Raw genomic sequence first — 12,691 nt, 5'->3', positions numbered from 1 at the left:
AAGGTGTGGTGTGTGAGCGTGTGAACTGCTTGAAATGTGTGTGTCTCACGTTCAATGCGGGAGGCTTGAGAGTCCTGATTATGGTAGTCCTGTTAGGCTAAAGGCTGGTCAATCAGCATGTTGACACCAGACCAGATAACTTCTATAGAAGCTTATATAAAAATAAAGGCACTTCTCAACCTCACTCCAGTTTCACACATTATTTTATTATCATAAATGTCTGGAGGGCAGACAGAACTGCGAGAAAGTGATCAAAGGGCCTATGACCAGAAATTGCAGACCTATTAGGTATCGATGGGTCAGGGCCATTATTCTGTGGGATCTGATAAAGGATTTTTTTTTTAGGTAATTTGAGTTCTCAGAAATAGTAGCTTTTATTTCCTTGTGCAACACAGCTGCTCACTTAAAGCTCTAGAGTGACTGAGTAGGTTTGTTTAGGTTGTGTCTTTGCTCTCCTTTCACAGTCGTTGAAGACCACATCATACAATTATTTCCGAAAATGCTTCTGTAACACTTAAAAAACAATTGATTTCATTCATTATTTAAAGGATAATAAAATCATCTACCAATACTGAAGCAGGATAACTACCTCCCTCTCTGTAACTCCTGTTGAAGGGTTTTTTGCTGATGACATTGTTTCCTTGTGAATGATGGATACATTGAAAATCTAAGAATGTATTATTGGAAATTATTAAAATCTCCAAATTATCCTTAATGTTTAGCATTCAGTGTATAATTCTAAAAAATCAACATTTCTTCCAAATGACTGTATCAATCTAGACGTGTACTGTTTGAACGAGACTACGTTGTTTGTTTTTGGTTTGTTTATTTGATTGCAAAATCTTGATGCACAATAAATGAAAGGTTTTTTTTAATTAGTTATTGAATGAAGTAATAGAATTCCATGTGTTTAAAAAAAATGAAGTTCATGCAGTGACTTACTAGCTTACTAATGAATGACTGAATTAACTTCTTTTGAATGAACTAGATAGTCAGGGGGCTCATTCAAAATGGTCTTGAGCAGTTTCTTTGGCACTGACAATGTCTTTGAAGGTTGCAGTTGCCTTCACACACTCTACATTCTTGGGTCTTGTAGGAATCTATAAAAAGAACAGAAAAGCAGTCTCTTAGTGGTCATTATTAGTCAGCAAGGTCCTAAAAATGTATTTCGTCCTCTTAAAGCAACACCTTACAAGTAGCATTCATTTATTTTTGGCTAATCTGAATATTAGTTTCATGTGTCGTAGCTATGTAATGCCATTTATTACATACATAAAAAATATGACTATGAAATGCATGCCTAAAGAAAACATATATAATACAATACAATATATAAATGATGTAAATATATAAATTAGTCGATATAGTTCCATAAAAAACAGATTTCATTTTTATTTATAAAGGGGACTTTTATGTCATAAGTCCACATTTATTCACTTCCCCTCTATTTATTAGCACCTCTTATATTGAAATGAAAGGGTGTGGCTGGGATTCGTCTGGCTACAGTTTTAATATGTGCTTATGTTGTTATCACATATACATATTATGTCTATTTTGTTATATTATTGTATTGTTTTTAATATTAGTCTTAGTTATTATTTTGCCTTCATTATGTCTAAGTAAGTGGTGATGATGGTTGGAGGCGTTCAGTGATGTGTTCATTTTGTGAGCTGTATGTTTCGTGTTTTGTTTCAAAACAAAATAAAACCTGTCAATCTTAAATCTACATTGTGGTATTTTTTTTTGTTGATTTTTTGAAAAAAAAAACATTGTTCTTTCGCAAATATGTATTCATGTGTAATTACTTCCATCAACTAATCAAAGTATTCTCGTAAGTGTAGAATCTGACATTCAGAATCATTCAGAATACATAGAGCGACTCGTTCGAATGACAGCAGCCATGTAGCATCGTGATGAATGCAAAGGGGGAGATTACTCGCCAGATGGGAGAAATTCTTACACAATGTGGTTTTAAAAAAGAAATATAGTTTCACTGTTTAGTTGTAAGGTGAGTTTCCATCCATCCATCTTCATCCGCTTATCCGGTGTCGGGTCGCGGGGGGAGCAGCTCCAGCAGGGTACCCCAAACTTCCCTTTACCGAGCCACATTAACCAGCTCCGACTGGGGGATCCTGAGGCGTTCCCAGGCCAGGTTGGAGATATAATCCCTCCACCTAGTCCTGGGTCTTCCCCGAGGCCTCCTCCCAGCTGGACGTGCCTGGAACACCTCCTTAGGGAGGCGCCCAGGGGGCATCCTCACCAAGTGCCCAAACCACCTCAACTGGCTCCTTTCGACGTGAAGGAGCAGCGGCTCTACTCCGAGCTCCTCACGGATGACTGAGCTTCTCACCCTATCTCTAAGGGAGACGCCAGCCACCCTCCTGAGGAAACCCATTTCGGCCGCTTGTACCCTGGATCTCGTTCTTTCGGTCATGACCCAGCCTTAATGACCATAGGTGAGGGTAGGAACGAAAACTGGCCAGTTGATCGAAAGCTTTGCCTTCTGGCTCAGCTCTCTTTTTGTCACAACGGTGCGATAAATTGAATGTAATACTGCACCCGCTGCACCAATTCTCCTACCAATCTCCCGCTCCATTGTCCCCTCACTCGAGAACAAAACCCCAAGGTACTTGAACTCCTTCACTTGGGGTAAGGACTCATTCCAAACATGGAGTAGGCACTCCTGCTCCCGCTTCCTGCTGAGAACCATGGCCTCAGATTTAGAGGTGCTGATCCTCATCCCAACCGCTTCACACTCAGCTGCGAACCGATCCAGTGAGTGCTGAAGGTCGTAGGCCGATGATGCCATCAGGACCACATCATCTGTAAAGAGCAGCGATGAGATCCCCAGCCCACCGAACTGCAACCACTACCCACCCCGACTATGCCTTGATATCCGGTCCATAAATACTACAAACAAGATTGGTGACAAAGCGCAGCCCTGGCGGAGGCCAACCCTCACCTGAAACGAGTCCGACTTACTGCTGAGAACCCGGACACAGCTCTCACTTTGGTCGTACAGAGATTGGATGGCCCTAAGAAGAGACCCCCTCACCCCATACTCCCGCAGCACCTCCCACAGTATCTCCCGGGGGAGCCGGTCATACACCTTTTCCAGATCCACAAAACACATTTGGATCAGATGGGCATACTCCCAGACTCCCTCCAGGATCCTTGCAAGAGTAAAGAGCTGGTCCGTTGTTCCACGACCAGGACGGAATCCGCATTGTTCCTCCTCAACCCAAGGTTCGACTATTGGCCGAACCCTCCTTTCCAGCACCTTGGAGTAGACTTTACCAGGGAGGCTGAGAAGTGTGATACCCCTGTAATTGGCACACACCCTCTGGTCCCCCTTTTTAAAAAGGGGAACCACCACCCCGGTCTGCCACTCCTTTGGCACTGTCCCAGACTTCCACAGAATGTTGAAGAGGCGTGTCAACCAGGACAGCCCCTCCACACCCAGAGCCTTGAGCATTTCTGGATGGATCTCATCAATCCCAGGGGCTTTGCCACTGTGGAGTTGTTTGACTACATCAGTGACTTCTTCCTGGAAAATTGACAATGATCCCCCATCATCCTCCAGCTCTGCCTCTAACATAGAGGGTGTATTAGTCGGATTCAGGAGTTCCTCAAAGTGCTCCTTCCACCGCCCTATTACCTCCTCAGTTGAGGTCAACATTGTCCCATCCTTACTGTACACAGCTTGGATGGTTCCCCGCTTCCCCCTCCTGAGGTGGCGAACAGTTTTCCAGAAGCACCTTGGTGCCGACCGAAAGTCCTTCTCCATGTCTTCTCCAAACTTCTCCCACACTCGCTTCTTTGCCTCTTTCACGGCAGAGGCTGCAGCCCTTCGGGCCCTTCGGTACCCTGCGACTGCCTCCGGAGTCCTCCGGGATAACATATCCCGGAAAGACTCCTTCAGTCGGACGGCTTCCATGACCACCGGTGTCCACCACGGTGTTCGTGGGTTACCACCCCTTGAGGCACCTAAGACCCTAAGACCACAGCTCCTCGCCGCAGCTTCAGCAATGAAAACTTTGAACATTGTCCACTCGGGTTCAATGCCCCCAGCCTCCACAGGGATGCACGAAAAGCTCCGCCGGAGGTGTGAGTTGAAAGTCTGTCGGACAGGGGGCTCCTCCAGACGTTCCCAATTTACCCGTACTACACGTTTGGGCTTACCAGGTCTGCCCAGAGTCTTTCCCCACCCCCTGGCCCAACTCACCACCAGATGGTGATCGGTTGACAGCTCCGCCCCTCTCTTCACCCCAGAGTGTCCAAAACATACGGCCTCAGATCAGATGAAACGATTATAAAATCGATCATTCACCTTTGGCCTAGGGTGCTCTGGTACCAAGTACACTTATGAGCATCCCTATGTGCGAACATGGTGTTTGTTATAGACAATCCATGACTAGCACAGAAGTCCAACAACAAACAACCACTCTGGTTTAGATCAGGGAGGCCGTTTCTCCCAATCACGCCTCTCCATGTGTCTCCATCATTGCCCACGTGCGTGTTGAAGTCCCCCAGCAGAACAATGGAGTCCCCCACTGGAGCCCCATGCAGGACTCCAGTCAAGGTCTCCAAGAAGGCCGAATACTCCAAACTCTTGTTTGGTGCATATGCACAAACAACAGTCAGATTCCTGAGGAACGAGAAGTGAATTACCTGTATGTGTGAAAACAGCTTTATCTCATGCATCCGTTTAGTGGTTGTTGAATATATAACATTATTATATAGGGGAGAGCCGGGACAGTTGAAACACGTTTTAATTAAACGTAATTTACAAAGCGATTGTATCGCACTGAAAGCTAATATTTTGTCACTAGCAACCTACACCTGTCTTCTGTCAAATACAGTTGCATTTTCAGCTTTGAACAAAACCGTTCAGGAATTATTACAGCAAAAGTGGGGCGTGCGTAATGTTTCATTTGTCCCTCCTGGTTGGGACGCATGAAACAGCATAGGGGGACGGATGAAACATACAGTTTAAGCCATATAGACTTCCCACAACTTCAATATTTTACTATATATATCATGAATGGTACTCCCAAAAGGTGTTATTTTAGATGGATTGTTGCTGGATTATACGTCTTTGTGAATATCTGTTAACAACTTATTGCCGTCACCTTGAAGCGTGTATGAAGCCGTTTTTGAAATATCTTGCACTGTGGGTGATTCTGCCATTTTTATACCTAGAACAGTACGTTTTCTCATTTAAATCATGTTTCTATTGTGGAAAATGTCGTTTCACAGGTTTGTTCAATATATAGCATAATATCATTTTTTCACTCTTTCACAGAGGGTGCCCCCCCAATACAATGATAGGGAAAACACTCAAACCAATATTTACATAAAATTGGCATGAATAATCATAATGGTATACATGCCCGTGTGTGTGTGTGTGTGTGTGTGTGAGATCTTGTCATTTGTCATCTGCAGATTAATTTTAAGTGGGGGGGGGATCGATTTAAATCATGAATCAGATTCTTTGTGAAAAAATCAAGGATTTTTTTGAGGCCATATCGCCCAGCCCTAGTTCCTACTAACACAGAGTATGTCAGTATTGTTTGGCCCTGAAGCCCAAGTAGTTGGGTGAAGTCACTACCTTAATAAATCAAAAAGCAAAAGGCTATGAATCTGAACAAATTTAGGTATTGCCCTTCTCTAGCTGACCCTCCCCAAAATGCACCAGAATACAGGAAATCACATCTACCAAATTCAAAATTTTCTGGGGCAGCACCCCCAGACCCCCCCTCGCCGTTAAATCGCCCAAATAGAATAGGGGGGGAGGGTCCTCATGCATCTGTGCCCCGGGGTGACAGTAGTTCATGCATTCTGCCTTCATTTATAATGTAACATTATATCGTGACATTTGTGTCAATAATCGTCAAGCACAGGTGACTCCGCGTGGTGGGAAAGGGGGGCCCGCCAATCAAATTCTGCTTAGGGCCCCCAAAAGGCTCGGGCCGGCGCTGGGTTCCAGAACCGAGACTGTGCGTAGAGGTAAGCCCCACCAGATCTAACCAGTAGCGCTCCACCTCCCGCACCAGTTCCGACTCCTTCCCCCACAGAGAGGTGACATTCCATGTCCCCAGAGCCAGCGTCTGCTGCCCGGGTCTGGTCTGTCGAGGCCCCTGACCTTCACTGCCACCCATTTGACAGCGCACCTGACTCCAGCGGGTCATCCCACAGGTGGTGGGCCCATGGGCTGGAGAGATGGGAGCCACCAGACGCTCGCTGACGAGCCTGCCATCTGGTCCTGGCTCCAGACGGGGGCCCCGGGCTTCCTCCGGGCAGGGTCACTCCATCTCTACCTCGTTGTGTCATAGGGTTTTTGAACCATTCTTTGTCTGGCCCTTCACCTGAGACCACTTTGCCTTGGGAGACCCTACCAGGAGCACAAAGCTCCAGACAACACAGCCCTCAGGGTCATAGAGACACACAAACCTCTCCACCACGACAAGTTGATGGTTCCCGGAGAGGTTAATGACAATGACAGGTATCAATTATTTGCCTATGTATGACTCAACCCTTTCTATTGGCTGGTTGTTGACTAGCAGACTGGGGGTGAAGGAAGGACCTTTGCAGAAATCAACAAGCAACTCCTATTTTGGAATTGTTGAGGTCAGGGCAGTTCCCCCTACACCGCTCTCTAAAAATGTCAGTGTGTAACTGTCCATGCTCACAGTGTCGTCAGAGTATTTAATGTATGTTATACCTGGGTTAGTGATCCTGCAGTCATTTTTGTATAGTGTGTACGGAAGCGGTTAGATAACAGAGCCTTGTGGGGCTCCTGTGGAGACTGTCTTGGATGGACTCCCACCTTCTGTTTACCATCTGTCAGGGATGAGAGGATCCAGAGGGTCAGGTGTGGGTTGACATCTATCTGGAGCAGTTTGCGGGCCATCAGGTGAGGTTGCACGGTGTTGCCACTAGAGAAGTCCACAAAGACCAGTCTACCAAGTTATTTAGGCTTCTCAAGATGGGTATAGGGACCATGCAGCAGCAGTGTTAGTACAGCGTCATCCATTCCCCTGTGTCTTTTTACGCAAACGGAAAAGTTCAGCCTGCATACTAACTTCCTCCTGAAGCTGGGAAAGAATAAGCCTTTCAAAGCCTTTAATGACCAAACATGTTAATGCCACAGGCTGGTAATCATTGTCACAGGTGGGATTGCTCATGTTTGGTTACAGGGCAGATGGTTGAGGATTTTCACAGTCACATGATTGAATGTTCTGATAGGGAGAGCTGAAGAGATGACAGAAAACACCAGCCAGCTTGCTGCAGCAGGCCTTCATCAACTGACCACAGATATGGTCAGGTCCTGGTGCGGTTTGTTTTAATCCTCCTCCTCAGCAGCGTTCAACCTCCCTCTGTTGCAGCTCCAGGTTTACGTGGGTACGTAATATTGGTGAGCTCAGCTATTAGCTCCTCCCTCTTCCGTGAGTAGTTACACTGGTCAAACCTGCAGTGGAATTGATTAAGGCTCTCTGCCATGTTGAGTCTTTTGACCGGGTGTTTGATGATGCTGAGTTGTTGTTGGGGAAACCAACCAGTGTCTTTTCTAAGGTTTACCTGATGTTAAAACTGTATTTTTTTACATTTCATTTTGCAGTTGAATTTTGCCAATTGAATTTGAGCAAGTTGAAAATATATAGTTGAATTTTATACGTTGTATTTTGCAACTGAATTTGGGTATATTGAATTTTTTAACGTTGAATTTTTTATTATGACGGCACTCATAGAGAGTGTCCAGAAAAGGGCCCTGAGGATCATAACTAGAGGTTGCACTCCACCTCTGCCACTCCCATCTCTTCAGAGCAGGAGGGAGCAGTCAGCAGTTCGGCTGTTTAAAGACATACCATCTGAACGCCACCCTCTCCATGACCTGCTTCCACTTACTAAACCTATAAACACCAACGGCTGCTGCGAAACAGAGACCATCTTACAGACATTCAGTGCATAACAAACAGACTGAAGACAGCAACACTGTGTGCATATGTGTAATTATTTATATTTAGTATTTTTAATTCTTTTTTTTTATCTATATAGGGACTTTGTTTTAAACCAATGTAAATTCTGCTTTTTGTTGGGTTGTTTAATTGTGAGCATGATTTCAATAAACTCAAACTTAAACTAATGTCCTATGATCCTGTGGTAAGGTCCAGAGTTTGATGAGTCCCCCACTCATCATCACCACTTACTTGAAAAAAATCACAAAATTAAGACAAAAAAAAATAACCACAATATTCAAGACAGTACTATAAAATAACGGGGGCAGGGGGAGAGAGGAGCATGTGTTCATGGTGTTAGCGGTATGTTTTGTTTTTAAAACAAAATAGGAACTGGCAATCTTATAGGAACTGGCAAAAAAGAAAACATAGATGCAAGCCTTCTTGATAAATGCAGGTAATCTATGGGTAAGATTATGTAAACTGATTTCATTCAATATGTTTTCATCACTACATTGCTGGGTGTAGACAAAAAATATGATATACAATTGTCTGGTATGGCCAAAATGCAGAAACTGCTCAGTCTGAACAGAATATGTATCGCACTGCCATTTTAACTCACATTATGTTTTAATTGACTTAATTGAAAGAATAGAAAATCTGAAACCTCATGCATAACTCATACCTGGTTGCACACAGCCTTTCCATAGCGTACAAAAGTGGCAAAGTGCTCGCAGTTGAGAGTGAAAAGATGATATGGGAATTCCTTATCAAGAAGGGCATCGCACCGTAGCCTCATATCCTCAGGTGCTGATGGTGTGAAGGCATGGCGGTTGTTACTGATCAGGGCATGAGTTCCTTTCGGGACATTCACCTCTCGAAGAGGCACTCTGCGGATCTTGGTCTCCCCAAGAAGAAGGTCACCACATACAGGGAAGATTGTTTGTAGGGAAGAACGTATGCTGCTCATCAGTTGCCCCTGATCTAAAGAGTGACACAGTATACTTTCAGAATTTGTAACAATTGGACAAACAGTCTTAGTTTTTAATCTGCATAATATGTATCCGTAACTATTATACGATTGTCAACTAGCACCATAATACACCAGTCATACTCTCTGTGTTCTGGAGTTGCTGCAACTGGATACATTTGGAAACTGTCATTATTTCCCAGTGTTTCTTTTCTTTTAGTTTTTTAACAAATAAGGGCAACAAAAAGAATGTAGAGCTATATTTTGTTTTGTATTTCATATACTACCCTTTATTGTTGACCAGACAATTATATTAGAAGTTTGTGAAGGTGATCATGTATGCATTTAATGAGGTTCATTCATTTTCCAAAATGAAATAAAAAATCAGAAAAGCACAAAAAAATTTCTGATTTTGTGCTCAAATGAAAAATGGAAAAAAGGCATAATGAGCATTTCATCCAATATTGCTATTTTCAACTGATGCAAAGTGCGTGATCCGAAAGAGATCTCTACCAGTACTAGATCCATGATAAGGACACTGTCGGATATAAATACGAATATATATTTGATCATGCACAACAAAACACGCAAGAATTAAATCCCATTTTCAATACCATGGATATAGAGCCACTCGGAAAGCCATGCAAAAACACTTCAATATGAACTTCAAAAGCCAACAAAAAATGATTTCAAAATGAGTGCGGAGTTCACTATTGGGCGAACACACTTTCACCCAAGAAACACTCGTTCGCTCCTCAGGAGTGTTTTAACCACGATCTTTTCCCTAAACTTTATAAGTCGTTTTGGTGCATTAATGTAATTGTCAGCGGCGCATGACGCTCACTTTTTCTGGCAACCTCCACCACTACCATCACAGCCCCTGAAAGGACCATCATCTGGCGGTGCCTGTAGCCGGCTCACAGTTTAAACAACTCCTGCTCTGGTGTCACGGAGCTCTGTAGAGGCTAAATACAACGATAATGTGTTATGTGTTACACGTTACAGCTCTTTAGGCCGGCAAAAGAAACAAGTAAAAAAGAATAAGCAACATAATGGCTGGACTGAGGGAATATTCTGTCAAAATTATGAAACTTTTTGACAGCAGCAACCGTTAGATGTCTCGAGACGCTCAGATAAGTCTGTCAGAAGACAATGATGCAGCCAATAAGCATCATTACTTCAATAATATTACTTTAAATCAAACCCTTGAGTGTAATACAAGTACTTACTTACTTTCTTTTAAAATAGTTTAATAGTGAACCTTGTCGGGGTCACACAATTTGCGTCCGTTGGAAAAACAAGTGTTTATCTGTTTTTTTCAATTTGGTTTTGGAAACGAGTATTGAGAAAAGTCATTTTTGAAAATTATTTAGAAAAATGAATGAACGAATTATACACAGATTCTCTAGTGTTCACACAAACTGAAAATGATCTAACCCAACGCCAAAGTAAAAAAAAAACTGATAACATGAAATGATTAACCAAGATCAGGTAGAGTGCAGTGGATGACAATGTGAGAACTGTGGAAGTTGTGGCAGGAGGCCTGCACACAAACTGCAGGAATCTAACCTAGCTAGTTTCTGCACAAGAATGGAGCTCTGGGCACAGAGGAAAAGGATATATCAGACACACAATACTAGTTAGTAGATACATGCATAAGATTAAGAGCCTTACCTTTTAATATATAATTTTCGAATGCTTTACGATTAGTTTTAAGCCATTATAGGAATATTTTTCGGGTTACCAGGTTTTTAAAAATGCCTTTGACTGGTTTTCATCCTTCTCCAGCACCACACATTTTTCTTAAGCTCTTTAGTTAATCAGAACGAGCACTTAAATCGTGGAAAAAAGATGCAAAACATCTGGGCAAAAATTCATTTGAAGCAACTCATAAACATGTACATATAAAAGATGTATGTAAGTTTCCATTATTATTGACTTTTACAATTCAAGATGTGGGGCGATCCTGGGGCATCTTCCTGAGGAGCCCTGAGGCTAAGTCTAGTTTTAAGAAGGTGGTATTGTTTTGTATTGTATTGCATATTGTTTTTCAACTTAAAACAAATGAAATCAATGTGATGTTATTTGTGTAATACACTGTATGTTGTCCTCACCTGCAACAGCAAAATGGATTACATTACCATCTTCAACATACACTCCCCAGTGTGAGTATCCGATAGGGTAGGAAAATTCGATCAAGTCTCCAAATTTGGCAGTGGAGGAAATGTCTTCAGCCTGCATGCATGGCAAAACACATAACAATAAAAGCAGAAGTGTATGACACATCTCCACCCTGCTCCACTCCCTGTCCAGCCTGAAAGCAGGTTAAGCTACATTACATACATTCAGTTCAAGGAGAGGTGTGGTTACAAGTTATTTACTAATGGTAAATACTGCTCAGTATCACCATGTGTAAAACTGATCACCCTTGTTTGTTTGTTTGTTTGTTTGTTTGATTGATTGATTGTTTGTTTGTTTGTTGTAAGTCATGCATTTATGATTAAGATGACTTCTATCTCTTGTTTCTATGGAGGTTTACTGCACGTCTCAGTTGCTCTGGACAAAAGTATCTGCTTAATGAATGCAATGTAATGTAATGTCATAACGCATGATGTGCTATTAACTATTAAATGTCCCTTTGAAAGACAATCTCACAGTTCCATTGGCTGAAGTCATATTGCTATATTACCGCATTCTATTACATTACACTGACTAAGTAACTTTACATTACATTACCTACAAAATAACGAAGTCTGATTTATTTAGAATACAGGCGATCATGCTGTAACATTGAGATGGCTGATCACACTCATAATGTCACTGTTCCATTGCAAGATAATTTAGGGCTTTGTGTTGTTGGTTCTTACCTGTGTCAGAAAATCCATTTGACTTCCTGTAAGTTAGTCTGAGCCTGTGGTGTCTGTTGTAAAGCAGTTTGCCCGTACTGTGCAGGGTGTGTTGTGTGAGAATCTGGTTTGGACTGTTTGCTGCTTGGGAGTTATTTGAAGGGAAAAAAGATAGCTGATTGGCTAATACAGTGAAAGACTACCTCAACAGTAATTTAAAAAAAACTGTGCCTCAAACAAGAATAACACATCAAACAAGCTACACTTTAGGAAGTTTATGAAGAACTGTCAACATATAAAGGTTTCAATTTGCACTCAACTGTTTTGGTCTTTCTTGAAAATATATACAGTACAATCTAATATATAAATATGTGTGTGTGTGTGTGTGTGTGTGTGTGTGTGTGTGTGTGTGTGTGTGTGTGTGTGTGTGTGTGTGTTTTATAAGGGTAAGTAATAAACAAATCTGCAAAACACAAAAAACTCAAGACTCACCAGATCAATGTATTTATTTACAGAATAAACACCTGCACTGAGCTTCCTGATTTATCCACTATCCCCTCTGAATACCATGAGCTTAGGTAACAAATGATTAGTTACTGTTTTTCAGAAGGGTAACGAATGATTAGTTACTGTTTTTCAAAAGGGTAGTTACTGTTTTTTGAAAGGGTAACGAATGATTAGTTCCTGTTTTTCAGCAGGGTAGTTACTGTTTTTCTGAAGGGTAGTTACTGTTTTTTGAAATGGTAATGAATGATTAGTTTTTTAAACTCTGTCTTTGTATGCATTAACTGAAAGAGATATAGGCCATGCCGGAAATGGGCCGGAACTCACCGGCACTGAGTACATCTGATTTTTGTCCACATAAGTAGACTTCCCTTATTCTTCACCCCGACCTGCGTAACTCCGTCTCCCACATA

At 42.2% G+C, this 12,691-nt stretch overlaps 1 protein-coding gene across 1 annotated transcript; it reads right to left on the bottom strand.

Annotated features, from left to right (window-relative positions):
- Nucleotides 1-1,001: 1,001 nt before the first annotated feature.
- Nucleotides 1,002-11,604, bottom strand: LOC114558176 (HRAS-like suppressor 2). Its single transcript, XM_028581966.1, has 4 exons — nucleotides 11,584-11,604; nucleotides 11,043-11,163; nucleotides 8,644-8,942; nucleotides 1,002-1,100 (listed from the first exon to the last, which is right to left on the bottom strand). Exons 1-4 carry the CDS (start codon nucleotides 11,602-11,604, stop codon nucleotides 1,002-1,004), a joined length of 540 nt encoding a protein of 179 aa, XP_028437767.1.
- Nucleotides 11,605-12,691: the final 1,087 nt, after the last annotated feature.

This window comes from Perca flavescens, chromosome 7 (genome assembly GCF_004354835.1).
Source record: "Perca flavescens isolate YP-PL-M2 chromosome 7, PFLA_1.0, whole genome shotgun sequence".
Classification (NCBI taxonomy): domain Eukaryota; kingdom Metazoa; phylum Chordata; class Actinopteri; order Perciformes; family Percidae; genus Perca; species Perca flavescens.
Note: the sequence above shows the minus strand (reverse complement) of the source record. Positions and strands in the feature narration are given on the sequence as shown.